Source organism: Arachis hypogaea, chromosome 13, assembly GCF_003086295.3.
Source record: "Arachis hypogaea cultivar Tifrunner chromosome 13, arahy.Tifrunner.gnm2.J5K5, whole genome shotgun sequence".
Lineage (NCBI taxonomy): Eukaryota > Viridiplantae > Streptophyta > Magnoliopsida > Fabales > Fabaceae > Arachis > Arachis hypogaea.
The window spans coordinates 33,756,051-33,771,048 of NC_092048.1; the positions used below are offsets into that span (position 1 = coordinate 33,756,051).

At 31.5% G+C, this 14,998-nt stretch overlaps 1 protein-coding gene across 1 annotated transcript; it reads right to left on the reverse strand.

The window, feature by feature from the left end:
• Nucleotides 1–903: 903 nt before the first annotated feature.
• On the reverse strand, nt 904–7,837 carry LOC112738001 (nod factor hydrolase protein 1-like). The gene is made up of 2 exons (XM_025788213.3): nt 6,212–7,837; nt 904–1,346 (listed from the first exon to the last, which is right to left on the reverse strand). Exons 1-2 carry the CDS (start codon nt 7,329–7,331, stop codon nt 1,321–1,323), a joined length of 1,146 nt encoding a protein of 381 aa, XP_025643998.1. The 5' UTR covers nt 7,332–7,837; the 3' UTR covers nt 904–1,320.
• Between the last annotated feature and the right edge of the window lie 7,161 nt (nt 7,838–14,998).

Below are 14,998 nucleotides of genomic sequence, written 5' to 3' on the forward strand. Positions count from 1 at the left end.
GCGAAGCATTTTATAAGAGAGAAGGGGAAAAATAGTCATTTTACACTCCTCTTTAAAGACATGTGCGGATCCCAAAGAAACTGCCGAGTAACGTTTGCCCCTCATTTAAAGAGGCAACGTTAAAAATTTCAAAACAAGTCGAGTACCCGACCTTTTGAAGGTGGTGTACCCGACGTCGTAACTGAAGTCATAAAATGCTTGAACCCGACCTCATGAAAGCTTAGACTCAAGCAGGGGCACTGTTCATACCCTGACCCAAAACATAAAAGCCAGACCCAATAAGGATGAAAGGTCCACCCAAGAGGCTAGTCTCTATTGCATATCCGACTTCTTTAAAGAGGTCGGATACAATGAAAGGGACCGGGTTATACTTATTCAAATAAGTAACTGCCTCTCCGAATCTCTCCAACTATCTCTATCTTCCCTGAAAGATAGACCCCAACAAACTCTCAAGATTAAGAGAATTATTACCCATCAATAAAGGTGGAACTACTTCAACAAAGGTGGTCAAACAACTCTATTATAAATACACTGACACCCCTTAAGTATATTCACGTTTTATTCTACAAAACCCTGCCTAAAACCCCCACTTTCTCACAGAGAACTCGGACGGCGACACCTCGGCGTAAGGACAAGTCGGGTGCTGCCTCACAAAGAGTATAGACCTCACGTTCAAACCCAAACCAACGTTTCAGGTAACCCTTGGAACAAAAGTCATCACAAAAATATCTATTGCAATAGTTGGTTTAGTTATGGTTATACATATATGCCATTAGTTCGTTGTTCAAAATTGCCGTAAAACAATATTTTCACCTCGACAGGAGGCCGTTCTGGTAGTGCCACTAATAATAATTAAAAATAGATTAGTGAAAAGGTAATTTTAACAATTGTAATAAAAGCATGCAATATAATTTACGATTACCAATATTATTTCTTTAAATATCAATATGAATTACAATTGTTTGCTTGATTAATATAATTATCCGTTACAAGATACTCGTATTATACCTTGTTAAACAAATTACTAAAGTGAAAAGTCACTTGCGCTGTTGCGCTTCTCCGCCAGTCGAACCCTAATTATTGTTATAAATAAGTAAAGCCGACTGCTCTGCTTTGGTGGCTATAGCTAATCATAATGACATGATGATATGATGATTCCATGACCAGTTTAACTTGAATGGATGTTACCATGCGATCTGATTATATTGGACATCATTTATTCAATGAATGGTTGAACTGTTACAACTTTGAACCTTCCCACAATTCAAGGACGAATCATTACACAAACAATGAAGTCAAGTTTCAAACCTTCATTATCATTCATGTAATTATCCAGGCTTTCGAAGCTGCAAGTTACCAAAAAGTATGTATTACGTTCGTTAGCTTTTGCAGTACAGAGAAGTAAATGCATTAACGTCTTAAGGGGATAAAAAAACACCATAAATGTTATTCATATAAAAATTTGGCTTAAACAAATTTTGCTAGTTTTAAAATATATATATTATGGTCTTATTTTCTATATTTTTTTTCAATTATGCTACGTGACCAAATTATTTTGATAATTAAGTTTAATAAGTTGATCCGATAATTTATTAGCACAAAAAAAATCAATTAAAAAAAAAGAACACATAAAAATAAAAAAAATTGGTTGAATTTAATTATAAAAATAATTTATTTACCTAGTATTTCTCAGTTCTCTAGGTTTAGTAGTTACTAAATTTAAATTTTGCTATCTACTGCTAATTCGTGCCATCAAATACTTTAAATATTTAATTTTATAAGTTTAATAACAAAAAAAGAAAAGAATTTTTCATTTGTGTTTTTCACTTTTTTGTTTGGGTAAACCATTAAAATTGTTTTAATTTTTAATACGTTGACAAAAATATCTTTTACTATTGATAACGATAAAAATATTATTAAAATATTATAAAATATAATAAAAATAATAATAAATTATTTTTTAATAAATGACAAATGACATTTATGTTTGACAAACCATTTATTTACTTAATCTAAAATTTTGTAAGAATATTTGGATAACTATTTAGTGTAAAAAAAATGAGCTGTAGAAGTATTTTTCATTTTCTTTTTGTCCATTAATAAACAAATAAATCGCAGAAAAAATATACTTAACATAAAATTATCAAATTTTAAGAATAAAAATGGTTTATTTTTTTAATATGTTTAAAAAGATAGCATCAAAATTAAATCTTTAACACATTTTTTATGAATATATTTAAAATTGAGTATTTTTGTAATGTTTAAAATGTGTTGTTGATATTTTTGTCTTTAATAAAAGTGAGGGATATTTTTTGTCAACGTTCAGTGAAAGGTGGCAAGCCTCAGAAAGAAGAATTCAGAGAGAGGAGAAAAAGACGAATGGGGCTGAAAGCATGTGTATATTGCACTGAAGCAAAAAACTGAAAACTGTACATGTACATGAGTATTAGGGTGTGTTTGGCAATCACGTTGAAAGAGGAAAAACACATTATAGTTTCTTGAACGTTTTCATTTTTAGTTTGGCTAATTTTTTTATCTATAAAAGCAGAAGTGATTTTGGTTACAAACCACGTTTGCAAGAAGTAAGAATTTTTAACTTCTGCGTTGCACTAACTGGTTTTTACCGTTGACATTTAACCTTTATTTTTCTTTTACCAACTTTATCCTTTATACATATTATTGTATTATTTATAGAATTCTTATTATTTTTCTTTACATGAGCTCTTTTTTCTATTATTTATTATTTATATTTTTTACTAATTTTTTATTTGACATTATATATTTTTATAATGGTAATTTTTGTGCATTATATTATTATTATCTTTTTATAATATAATTTATTGATCCCATTAGGTAAAATAAATTAAACAAAAAAATTAACCATAAATAATAATAATAATAGTAAAAAATTATAGCGTACTAAAAAAGAGTACTAAAAATACTAAAAATATACTATATAAAAATATATAAAAAATTAAATATATATATAAAAATAACATTATAATTTAATGTCATGTCCTTTTTAGTAATTATCTATCTAAAAGTGATTTTAACTAATATTATCCAAACAATATTTATTTTATAAAAATCAATTTTAATATAGAGTTTCTAAATATAAATCATGTTGACACAAACTTACTTCTACCCAAAATCAATTTTATAAAATCACTTTTATTCAAACTCCAGTTTACCCAACCACAATCCAAACACACACTTAGCATTTATTATAGACACAACTGAACTTTCTAGCAACTAACTTGATCTATGACAGCTAGCAGCTAATTGTAACTGACTGAATAACTGAATATTGACCTAGAAACTTCTGCTGAGTCAACAGGTCCACTAAATCTTAAAAAAAACTGAATCACAGCTTACTAGACTAACAAACTAACTGAATAGAATAGAAATAGAGTACGCGGCAGAACAAGCTATTTGCTCAACCTCTAACATTCAGAAATTAGAAATCATTTTGATAGTTTATCTTTTATTTTTATGTTTTATATTTTCTGTTATTAAAATTTTATGAAATAAAAATTAAAAACAGAAGTTTATTATTATTTTGGTAGTTCTCTTTCTTATTCATAAAATTTAAAAAGTAGAACATACTAAAAATATAAACCGAAACCAGGGGTGAATATTTTCAATACTTTTCTATTAATCAGTGAAACTGGTTTAAAAGATATAAAATATTATATGATTTGAGGTAAGGATCACAAGAAATAAAATCACTTTCCAACAGGAAAAGAAAGATCAACTTTTTTTTTATTGACAGCAAACAAAACTGCATCATTTTATAGTGATTATAGGTTTGATATTTTTGCAATGACTGTTATATTTTGTTTAAATTTTTTATAAATTAAGTTGAGATTTATAAATCTTTTAGAAACTAAATTTCTTTTTAATAATTTAACAGAAACTAAAATATCTAAATTTATAATCCTATCAATACTTAAAACAATCAGTCGAGAAAAGAAGTGATGAGAATCTAATTCTCTGATACCTAGTATACAAGGGGATCATCATTATCAAATCAAGGAAACAGTGATGAAGATCTAATTCTATATGTCTAAATTTTTAATTGTTATATAAGTATAACAAAATGAGAAAATCAATAGAATAAGTTACAAGAAAATAAAATAAAATAAAAGGTGAAACAAGAATAGCAAACTAAAGAAAAAGCATATATTAAATTGACAAAGTACTCATGTGAAAGCATACTAAAATAGTCACACTTAATACCTTAAGAAGCTGAAGTCTAAATAGAATATGAACTGAAATAGAGTTTTATCAAAATACAAAATAAAAATACTTTAATAGATTTCTTGATTCAATATTCATAGGAATAAAAATTTAGACAATTTAGTGCCCATTAAATTATTAAAAGGATAAGGAAATTCCTACAAAAATTTAAAATTCTCAACTTAGTCCCTAAGTTAATATGAAAAAGAATAAATTAAATTATTAAAATTGTTTCCGATTTTCGGAGGATTAACAAAAATATCCTCCACTTTTGATAATGACAAAAATGTCCTTAAAATATTTTAAAATACGATATAAATGCTCAATGTTAAGTATACACTCTCAAAAAATATTTTGGAGACTAAATTTTGATGTGATTTTTTGTAAGTAGGGGTGTTCAAATCTAAAACAATTCAAATTAAATCGCTCATCTAATCCAATCCAAACCAAAAATCCATTAAAATCGCATTAATTGAGATTTGATTGTATTCTATTTTTTACAAACCGCTGGATCGGATCGATAGTTTTCATAACCGATCCAATCCAATTCAAACCGCACAATATGCTATAATATTATTATTTTATTATTATATTTATAATATACTTATAACATGTTCAATTTGTTATATATTTTTATATTATTCATGTATTATTATTATTTAACAAATATTTTATTTTTAAAATGTTATTTATTTATTTATTTTAACTAACCTATAATTTTTTTCTATTGTTATGTTATCGTTGACTTTTTAAAATATTATTAAGACTCGTTATGTCATTGTTGATTATTTAAAATTTGATGTTGAGACTTGTTATATGTATTTATTTTTCTAATTTACAAAATCGCAAATCCAATTCAATCCGCCAAACCGCTTGAAATTGGATCGGATCAAATTAATTTTTTTTTAAATTATCCAATCCAAACTGCACCACAAGTAAAATTAGTATTCGAATTGGATGTGTTTTTAACTCAAAACCGATCCAAATCTTACCGCAACCCCTATTTGCAAGTATATGATTAGAAAATCAATATATTTTTATTCTTAAAATTTGATGATTTACGTTGAGTAAATTTTCTTTTGTGATTTTTTTGTTAATTACTAAGAATACTTTCAAAAAATAAAAAATTTAGAGATCGAATTTTTATTTGGTCTTTTATATATACTTTTTAAATAATTATCCAAATATTTTTATAAAATTTTAAATAAAATGCATAAACAATTTGTCAAATATAAAAATTATTTGTTACTTATATAAAATAATGTCTTTTTTAATTGTTTTTATTATATTTTTTAATATTTTAAGAATATTTTTTACGTTATAAAAAATGCGTATAATTTTGTCAGTGTATTAAAAAATTAGAGACAATTTTAATAATTTATCATATAAAAAAAATATAAATAAATATATGTAGTTTTTTGTGGTGCAAGAAGCTAATTTTGTCACCTGACATTTAATAATCATGCGGCGACTTAACGCTTTATATAACAAAAATTGACAACAAAATTAACGTTCGGATGTGTATTGTATAACAAAGATAATCGTCAGGCACTGATTTTTGAAATTAATTTTTTTTAGGCTAAATTATCATATTAAAAAAATAATTAACGAGTAATTTGACGTATTACTCAAATTTAATTTATCAATGCAATATTTCTTTCATTTCAAAATAATTTACTAAATAAAACTATTAGTTAAATAATGTTATTTATTTATTATTGGTACTGGTATTTCTTTTGTCGATGTCATTGTTTTAAAATTAAAAAAGAATACTAAAAAATTATCAAATTTTATTAAGTTTTTATTATTTAATTATCCACTCAATTATCATATTTTATTTTATCTTATACTTAAATTCTGATCATCTTCGGCATCCTTCTAAAATTAATTTGGCAATGTGTATTTGTGTTGAGGTTTTCAAGTTTTTGTGTTTTTTTTTTTGTCACTTTAATTTGCAACACATTATACATACCTTGCTCAGTAATCTTCCAATCACGATCAAAGCCAGCAGCCCAGAAGAAATATCCACGAAGCCCCAGAGCCTGAGCAAACCCAATCTTCACGGTCACTGTCATTGGGTCATCGTACCCGACCCATGACGTTCCCGCGTACGAATACGCCGACACCGTATCTGGATCGTACACGACGGTGGCATCACTTTCCTTATTAAACGCCTCAATCTGAAAATAAGGCACATCCCCACCGGATTCGGGTTTTATCCCAATAGCTGCTGCTCCGATTTCAGTCACATTCGGGTCAAGTAGGGTCCACTTCTTCCCATAAAGGGGTAAACCCATAACCACCTTCTTCGGGCAGATCCCTGCCCGAATCCATGACCGAAGCCCGTAAACAGCATTTACGTTCCCTTTCGGGTCAAATAACGCTGCTGGAGCTCCGGTATCGTTGTTCCACGCTCCGTGAAGGTCGTAGCTCATGACGTTGATAAAGTCAAGGGTCTTATTCATAGCGATCACCGGGTACGACGGCGCCGGAGCGGCAGCGAGGATGAAGTCACTGGCGAAGTAGACGGCGGCTGTTAGGAGAAGCGGCGGACGGCCGGTAAGCTCAGACTCGGCAAGGATCGCAATACGCCAGTGTCGGAGGAGGACGGCGAGGTCGCTCATCTCCGCCGCAGTGCGCGGGAACTCCCAGTCGAGGTCGAGGCCATCAAAGCCGAAACGGCGCGCGACGACTATGGAGGAGCCGATGAAGGTGGCTCGCGCATCTGCGTTTCCGGCGATGCGAGCGAAGAGAGCAGCGTCGCTGGCGGCGCCGCCGATGGAGACTAAGGTTTTGACGGGAGGGTACTTGGAGCGGAGGGTGGTGGTGAATTTCAAGAGGCTGGTGGCGTTGGAAGCGGTGATTTCGAGGGTGTAGGTCGTGTTGCTGGGTAAGAGGAACGCGTAGAAGATGTGTGTGAGATAGGTTGTGTTTATGGCGGAAACTGGAAATGTTTCTTGATCGAACCAGTATGAACCTTTGATGGGTGAAGAAGAAGCAGTGACGGTGGTGCGGACGGTGGTTATGGCTGTGGCTATTGCCATGAGCAGTGTTGTGAAAGTGACGGAATGTAGTAGACAGTGCATTGACATGATATGTGGCTGACTGGCTGTTGATTTTTTATCTGGCTCTAAGGACAAGAACTTTGTGGGATCTTAAGAGGTATTTATAAGTTACTAGAGAACTGGAGCACGATATGACATGCATTATTATGTTTTTATTGTTAGAGAAATATTACTTACGCTATTTTTTTTAAATTCTTTTTTTAAGAATCAATAAAAAGTAACTTATATTTTGATGTAGGGACGAAAAGAGCAAAGCAAAAAATGTTAGGTCAAAATGTTGTACAGGTTTTCACTTTTTCTTGCATGAATAGGCGAAATTGTCTGTCAACATACACAAGTCAAAATATCGTTTTCTGGTTGTTGCCAAAGGGTGAGAGATTCTGTAAGTTGCCGTCCTAGGTTTAAGTATTTTAAGTCCTTTGGAGCGGCAGAATGCATGGTTTCTGATATGGATTATGCGGTTTGGAATTGTATTTATGTCTAGTTTCGGCAATCGGCACGGAATAATATAAAAAAAAAAAATTTCAAATTTTGACTTCCAAGACTTTTCCAAGTTTGTTGTTAAGCTGGCTGGAAATAATGATAAATGTAAGTTGTTCAGAACTAGAGAGTGTTGAGACGTACCAAGTTAATAATAATTTATGTCGTGTTGTGATAAGGATCATTTTTGGAAAGGTGGATACTACAATGAAGATGGCAAAAATATCTTCTCATGAAGATGCTTTAGTTAAAAGTGTGGTTTATTTATTTAGCCACACTTTAAACAAAAACAACACATTTATAAATATCAAAATCTAACCATACAATCCATCATCCAAAGGTCAAAAAGAAATATACTCATATGAAGACAATTATGCCATCTTCATTGTAGTATCCACCTTTTGGAAATGGCATCATCTCCAATTTTTTTTAACACTTGATAAAATTCAGTGTAATCTCTCACTTTTAATTCTATAAGTGAGACTAAAAATAAATAATAGAGAGAATAATAAATAGTTAGATTAAACACTGCACACTATTTAATTTTTTTTTTCACTGGAGAGAATCCACTCCTATCACTTCATAGGTGAATGTCCATTCCCAAGAAAAAATGAATTTAATGAAAGTTGAAAAGTGATAACAATTTGTGTATAAATAGAAGAAGTATCAATTTAAATAAAAACACACAACAATAATAAAACACTCTTTCTTTCCTCCATACATTATAATTCTCTCTTTTCTCTATCTATCCTGAAGGCCTTAAGTTTATAATATATTAGTAAATATAATAATCATCTTGATTATATTAAGATAGTAATTGTGGCGAATATTACTACTAGATTTTTATATTTATATTTCTCTATCTTATATTTACATCTTTCTTATTTATTTATTAATTTATTTTATAACACGTTATCAACACGAGAATCTAATCAAATTTGAGGAAGACTCAGGTAACAAATTTTTATTATGTCAAAACTTTCTCATCTTGAATTTAATGCTCTTGATATATCTGGAAATAATTATTTATCATGGATACTAGATGTTAAAATCCATCTTGATTCAATGGATCTTGGAGATACCATTAAGGCAAAAAATAATACATCCCAGAAGGATAAAGACAAGGCCATGATTTTTCTTCGTTGTCATCTTGATGAAAGATTGAAAAATGAATATCTCACATTAAAAGATCCTGCAAATCTGTGGAAAGACCTTGAAGAAAGGTATAATCATCAAAAGACGGTGATACTTCCTCACGCCCGATATGAATGGACGCACTTGCGTCTACAGGATTTTAAATCTATAAATGAATATAATTCAGCAATGTTTCGAATCACCTCACAAATGAAATTATGTGGGGAAAAGATAATTGATAATGATATGTTAGAGAAAATTTTCTCGACCTTCCATGCCTCGAATGTGCTCCTGCAACAGCAGTATCGAGAAAAAGGATTTAAAAAATATTCTGAATTAATTTCTTGCCTTCTTATTGCTGAACGCAACAATAAATTACTTTTAAGGAATCATGAAGCACGCCCAGTTGGTGATGCCCCATTTCCTGAAGTAAATGCAACAAATCATTACTCCAGAAGAGGTAAATGGTAAGGTTTTGGTAACAAAAGAAATTATGGAAGGAAAAGGAATTATGTTCACAAGAGAGGATCTCACCAGAAGTGGGATAAAGAAAGAAATATTGGGTAAGATAAATTAACAGAGAATAAGTGTTTCCATTGTGGTGGAAAGGGCCATTGGTCGCGTACATGTCGTATCCCAATGCACCTAGTCGATCTTTATCAAGCATCATTGAAAAAGGATGACAAAGGAAAGGAAACGAATTTTGTTTCAAATGATGCTGAAAATTCTACCATTCATTATGATGTATCTTATTTCTTTGAGGATCCTAAAGGAAATATTGGTCATTTGATCAATGATGGAATAGTTTAATATGTGAGATTGTTAAGTATTCATGTAAATAAATAATGTATAAAACTTATTGTTAAGTTTTATTTTCTATATATTTAATTTTTAAATATGATGTATATAAATAATGAAATATTAATATTTATGCTTTGAAATCATTAAATGTGTCAAGTTTTAATAATAATAATAATGATAATAATAAAATTTTAGTGTATAACATTATGTACAGTTTTTTTTAAAAAAAATATATATTTCCAATCAAGAATTCATTTTGACTGTGTATGTATTACTATTCATTTTATTATTATTTATCTTTGAAGAAAATGACAAGGACATATAGTGAAGATGTTTGTCTTGCGGATAGTGCAAGTTCGCACACTATTCTTAAAAGTGATATATATTTTACCCATCTTGTGCCAAAAGAAGAATATGTTAATACTATTATTGGCTCGAGCAATGTGATAGAAGGCTCCGAAAGAGCTATAATTTTGTTTCCTGGAGGAACAAAATTCATAATAACTAATGCACTATTGTCTACCAAATCTCTAAGAAACTTGTTGAGTTTTAAAGATATTCGCCGAAATGGATATCACATTGAAACAATGAATGAGGAAAATCATGAGTACTTATGTATCACAACTCATGATTCAAATAAAAAGGTTATATTAGAAAAGTTACCCTCACTTTCATATGAGTTATACTATACCAAGATTAGTACAATTGAATCACATGCCATTGTAAACCAGAAGTTTACTAGCCCAAATGAATTCATAACTTGGCACGACCGATTGGGTCATCCAGGAACAACTATGATGTGGAGAATTATTGAAAACTTCCATGGACATTTACTAAAGAACAAGAAGATTCTTAAATTTAGGGAATTTTGTTGTGCTGCATGTTCTCAAGGAAAGTTAATTTTAAGGCCATCACCAGTAAAGGTTGGATTTGAGTCCCCTGAATTCCTAGAAAGGATTCAAGGCGATATATGTGGACCTATTCATCCATCATGTGGATCTTTTAGATATTTTATGGTCCTAATAGACGCATCTTCGAGATGGTTACATATGTGCTTATTGTCTTCTCGTAACCTGGCGTTTGCGAGATTACTGGCTCAAATTATTCGATTAAAAGCACAGTTTCCAGAAATCCAATCAAGGCAATTCGTCTTGATAATGCTGGTGAATTTACTTCCCAAGCTTTTAATGCTTATTGTACGGCTAATGGAATAAGTGTTGAACATCCAGTAGCTCATGTTCACACACAAAATGGGTTAGCAGAATCACTTATTAAACGCCTCCAATTAATTGCTAGACCTTTACTTATGAGAACAAATCTCCCAACCTCGATTTGGGAGCATGCTATTTTACATGCCGCAGCACTTATTCGTTTGAGGCCAACGAGTTACCATCAGTTCTCTCCTATGCAATTAGCTTTTGGCCAGCAGCCAAATGTTTCCCATTTAAGAATATTCGGATGTGCGATATATGTTTCCATTGCACCAACTAATTGCACCAAAATGGGACCCCAGAGAAAATTAGGGATATATGTTGGATATGATTCTCCCTCTATAATGAGGTATATATCTTGAGATACAAACTGAAGATGTATTTAAACCCCGGTTTGCCGATTGTCATTTTGATGAATCAAAATTTCTAACATTAGGGGGAGAGAATAAGCTTCCTAAAAAGAAACTTAATTGGAATGCATTATCGTTGATGCATTTAGATCCTCGATCAGGGCAATGTGAACTAGAAGTTCAAAATATTATACATTTGCAAAGAATAGCAAATGAATTGCCTGATGCATTTTTCGATACAAAGAGGATAACCAAATCTTATATACCAGCAGAAAATGCCCCAATTTGAATTGATGTCCCAATTGGACAAATTACTACCGAAACAAATACACGCCAGAAACGTGGCAGGCCTGTCGGTTCCAAAGACAAAAATGCTCGAAAGCAAAAAGAGGTAAATACTATTCCTGTTGAAAAAGACATAGTAAAGACACTTGCAGTTATCAAAAATTCTGATATAATTTTAATGCTAGAAGACATTCAGTTTCAGGTACCTGAAAATTGTGAAAATAACGAGATCTCGATAAATTATATCTTTACAGGAGAGAAATGGGACCAAAATAAGACAATTGTCAATGAAATATTTGCATATAATGTGGCATTAAATATCATGCATGAAAGAAAGGATCTCTTGGGCCAAAATCAGTCGAAGAATATCGACAAAGAAATGATTGGCCAAAATAGGAAGAAGCCATGAAGGTTGAGTTAGACTCACTTGCAAAACGTGAAGTCTTTGGACCTGTAGTCCGTACACTAGAAGATGTAAAACCTGTTAGATACCGATGGGTATTTGTGAGAAAACGAAATGAGAAAAATGAAGTTGTACGTTACAAAGCTCGACTTGTAGCACAATGTTTTTCACAAAGGTTCGGTATAGATTATAAAGAAACGTATTCCCCAGTAGTGGATGCAATAATATTGCGTTATTTGGTCAGCTTATCAGCATATCATAAACTACATATGCATTTAATGGATGTGGTAATAGCCTACTTATACGGATCATTAGATCGTGATATCTATATGAAAGTCCCTGAAGGACTAAAGATATCTAAACCATCTAATTAATATTCGCAAGGGTTATACTCAGTTAAATTGCAAAGATCTTTATGTGGTCTAAAGCAATCTGGACGAATGTGGTATAATCATCTTACTAAGTATCTAGCAAAAAACGGATTTAAGAATGATGATATCTGCCCGTGTATTTTCATAAAGAAATCTACATCTGGATTCATTATAATTGCTGTGTACATTGATGATTTAAATATCATTGAAACTCCTAAAAAGATTCCAACAATTATAAAAGCTTTAAAAGAAGAGTTTGAAATGAAAGATCTTGGAAAGACTAAATTTTGTTTCGGCCTGCAGATCGAGCATACAAAAAATGGGATCTTTATTCATCAAACAACATACAGAGAAAAGATCTTAAAGAGATTTTATATGGATAAGTCACATCTATTAAGTACCCCAATGATCGTAAGATCTTTGGATGTGAAAAAGGATCAATTCCGTCCTAAAGAAAAAAATGAAGATATCATTGGTCCTGAAGTACCATATCTTAGTGCCATTGGAGCGCTAATGTATTTTGCTAATAATACACGACCCGATATATCATTTGCTGTGAATTTATTAGCAAGGTATAGTTCTTCTCCAACCAGAAAACATTGGAGTAGAATTAAACAAATCTTTTGATATCTTCATGGAACGGTTGATATGGGATTGTTTTATCCCTATGGATCCAAGTCACAATTAGTTGGCTATGCAGATGTTGGATACTTGTCTGATCCACATAAAGAGATATCTCAAACAGGATACCTATTCACATATGGTGGTACAACTATATCATGGAGGTCCACAAAACATACGATTGCGGCAACATCCTTTAATCATGCTGAAATACTAGCGATACATGAAGCTAGTCGCGAGTGTTTTTGGCTCAGAAGTTTGATTTAATATATTCTGTCATCATGTGGACTGATTGATCATAAGATAGCTCTAACTGTCCTGTTTGAAGATAATACAGCATGTATTGCTCAACTTAAAGGCGGATATATCAAAGGTGATAAAACAAAGCATATTTCTCCTAAATTCTTCTTCACTCATGATCTTCAAAATCAAGGGATAATTGATATCCAACAGATCTGCTCAAGTGACAATCTGGCAGATTTATTTACAAAGTCACTCCCAAAATCCTCCTTTGAAAGATTGGTACATGAGATTGGGATGCGCCGATTTTGAGATATTAAATGATGTCGACAAGAGGGGGAGACTGTACTCTTTTTTCTTTGGTCAGGTTTTTTTCTCATTGGATTTTTCTTGACAAGGTTTTTAATGAGGCAGTCCCCATCACAAAGGATATTGTACTCTTTTTCCTTCACTAAAGTTTTTTCCATTGGGTTTTTTTAGTAAGGTTTTAACGAGGCATAATCCTAAATAGACATCTAAGGGGGAGTGTTGTGATAAGGATCACTTCATACGTGGATGTCCATTCTCAAGAGAGAATGAATTTAAAGAGGGTTAAAAAGTGATAAAAATTTGTGTGTATAAATAGAGAAAGCATCAATCTGAATAAAAACATACAACAATAATAAAACACTTTTTCCTTCCTCCATACATTATAATTCTCTCTTTTCTCTATCTATCCGAAAGCCTTAAGTTTATAATATATTAGTAAATATAATAATCATCTCGATTATATTAAAATAGTATTGTGGTGAATATTACTGTACTACTAAAATTCTATATTTATATTTCTCTATCTTATATTTACATCTTCCTTATTTATTTATTTATTTATTTTATAACATGTCGAACTATATATATATGCGAACTGTTATGTGAATGGGTCAATGGGGGTGGGTGTGTATCTCCCTTCTATTATGGTGTAAATATGCTTGTTGGAACTTGGATTTTCTTTCTGACTTTTATGATTGACGAATCCTTTATTATCTATTCATTTAATTTAGAATAGTTGGTCCCAAAAAAATTAGATTGAAAATTATAGTACCTAAAAATGTTTATTTTCTAAGAGTCTTTTAAAATTATTTTAGTTGAATAAATTAATTTTTTATAATTTTTAATTAATTTTTTAAGCCGTTCGCGTCACCGTTGCTAAGCTGCATGCCACTGTCATTCTGAATGGACTTAGAAGAGTTAAATCTCAGAGTGGTCCCTGAACTTGCATTCGAGCCTCAAAGTCGTCCCTAAACTTGCATTGGCCCCAATATTATCCCCGAATTTAACAACGGTGACTCACAGTCGTCCCTGAAGCATTTTCCGGAGAATATTTCCAAACGGCGTGATGACGTGTATGGAGAGGCGCCACGTTGGATATCTGACGTGGCTGTTATCATTTTTTAACTCAATTTAGTCCCTGAATTATTTTATAACCCTAATCCCCAATTTATTATCAGAAACCACTCTGTTTCTTCTTCTCTGCTCTCCTTCGTCTTCTCTGCCATTGTTGAGCTGCCATTGTTGAACGTGATTTGAGTGGGTTATAATGGGTGGAGGCAGCAAATTGAGGTTATGATGAAGGTCCGAATGTTGGAGGTTATGATGCTCATGATGAATATCATGATGAGTCAGATGAGGCAAATTCTTGGCATTCCGAAGAAATGAAGACACCCCTAACTCAGAGGATGACGACGCATTTCCTGTTTTCAGAGAAGAAACAAGGTTTAGGAAACTCCGATTAGAGGTAGGGATGAAATTCAACACAGAG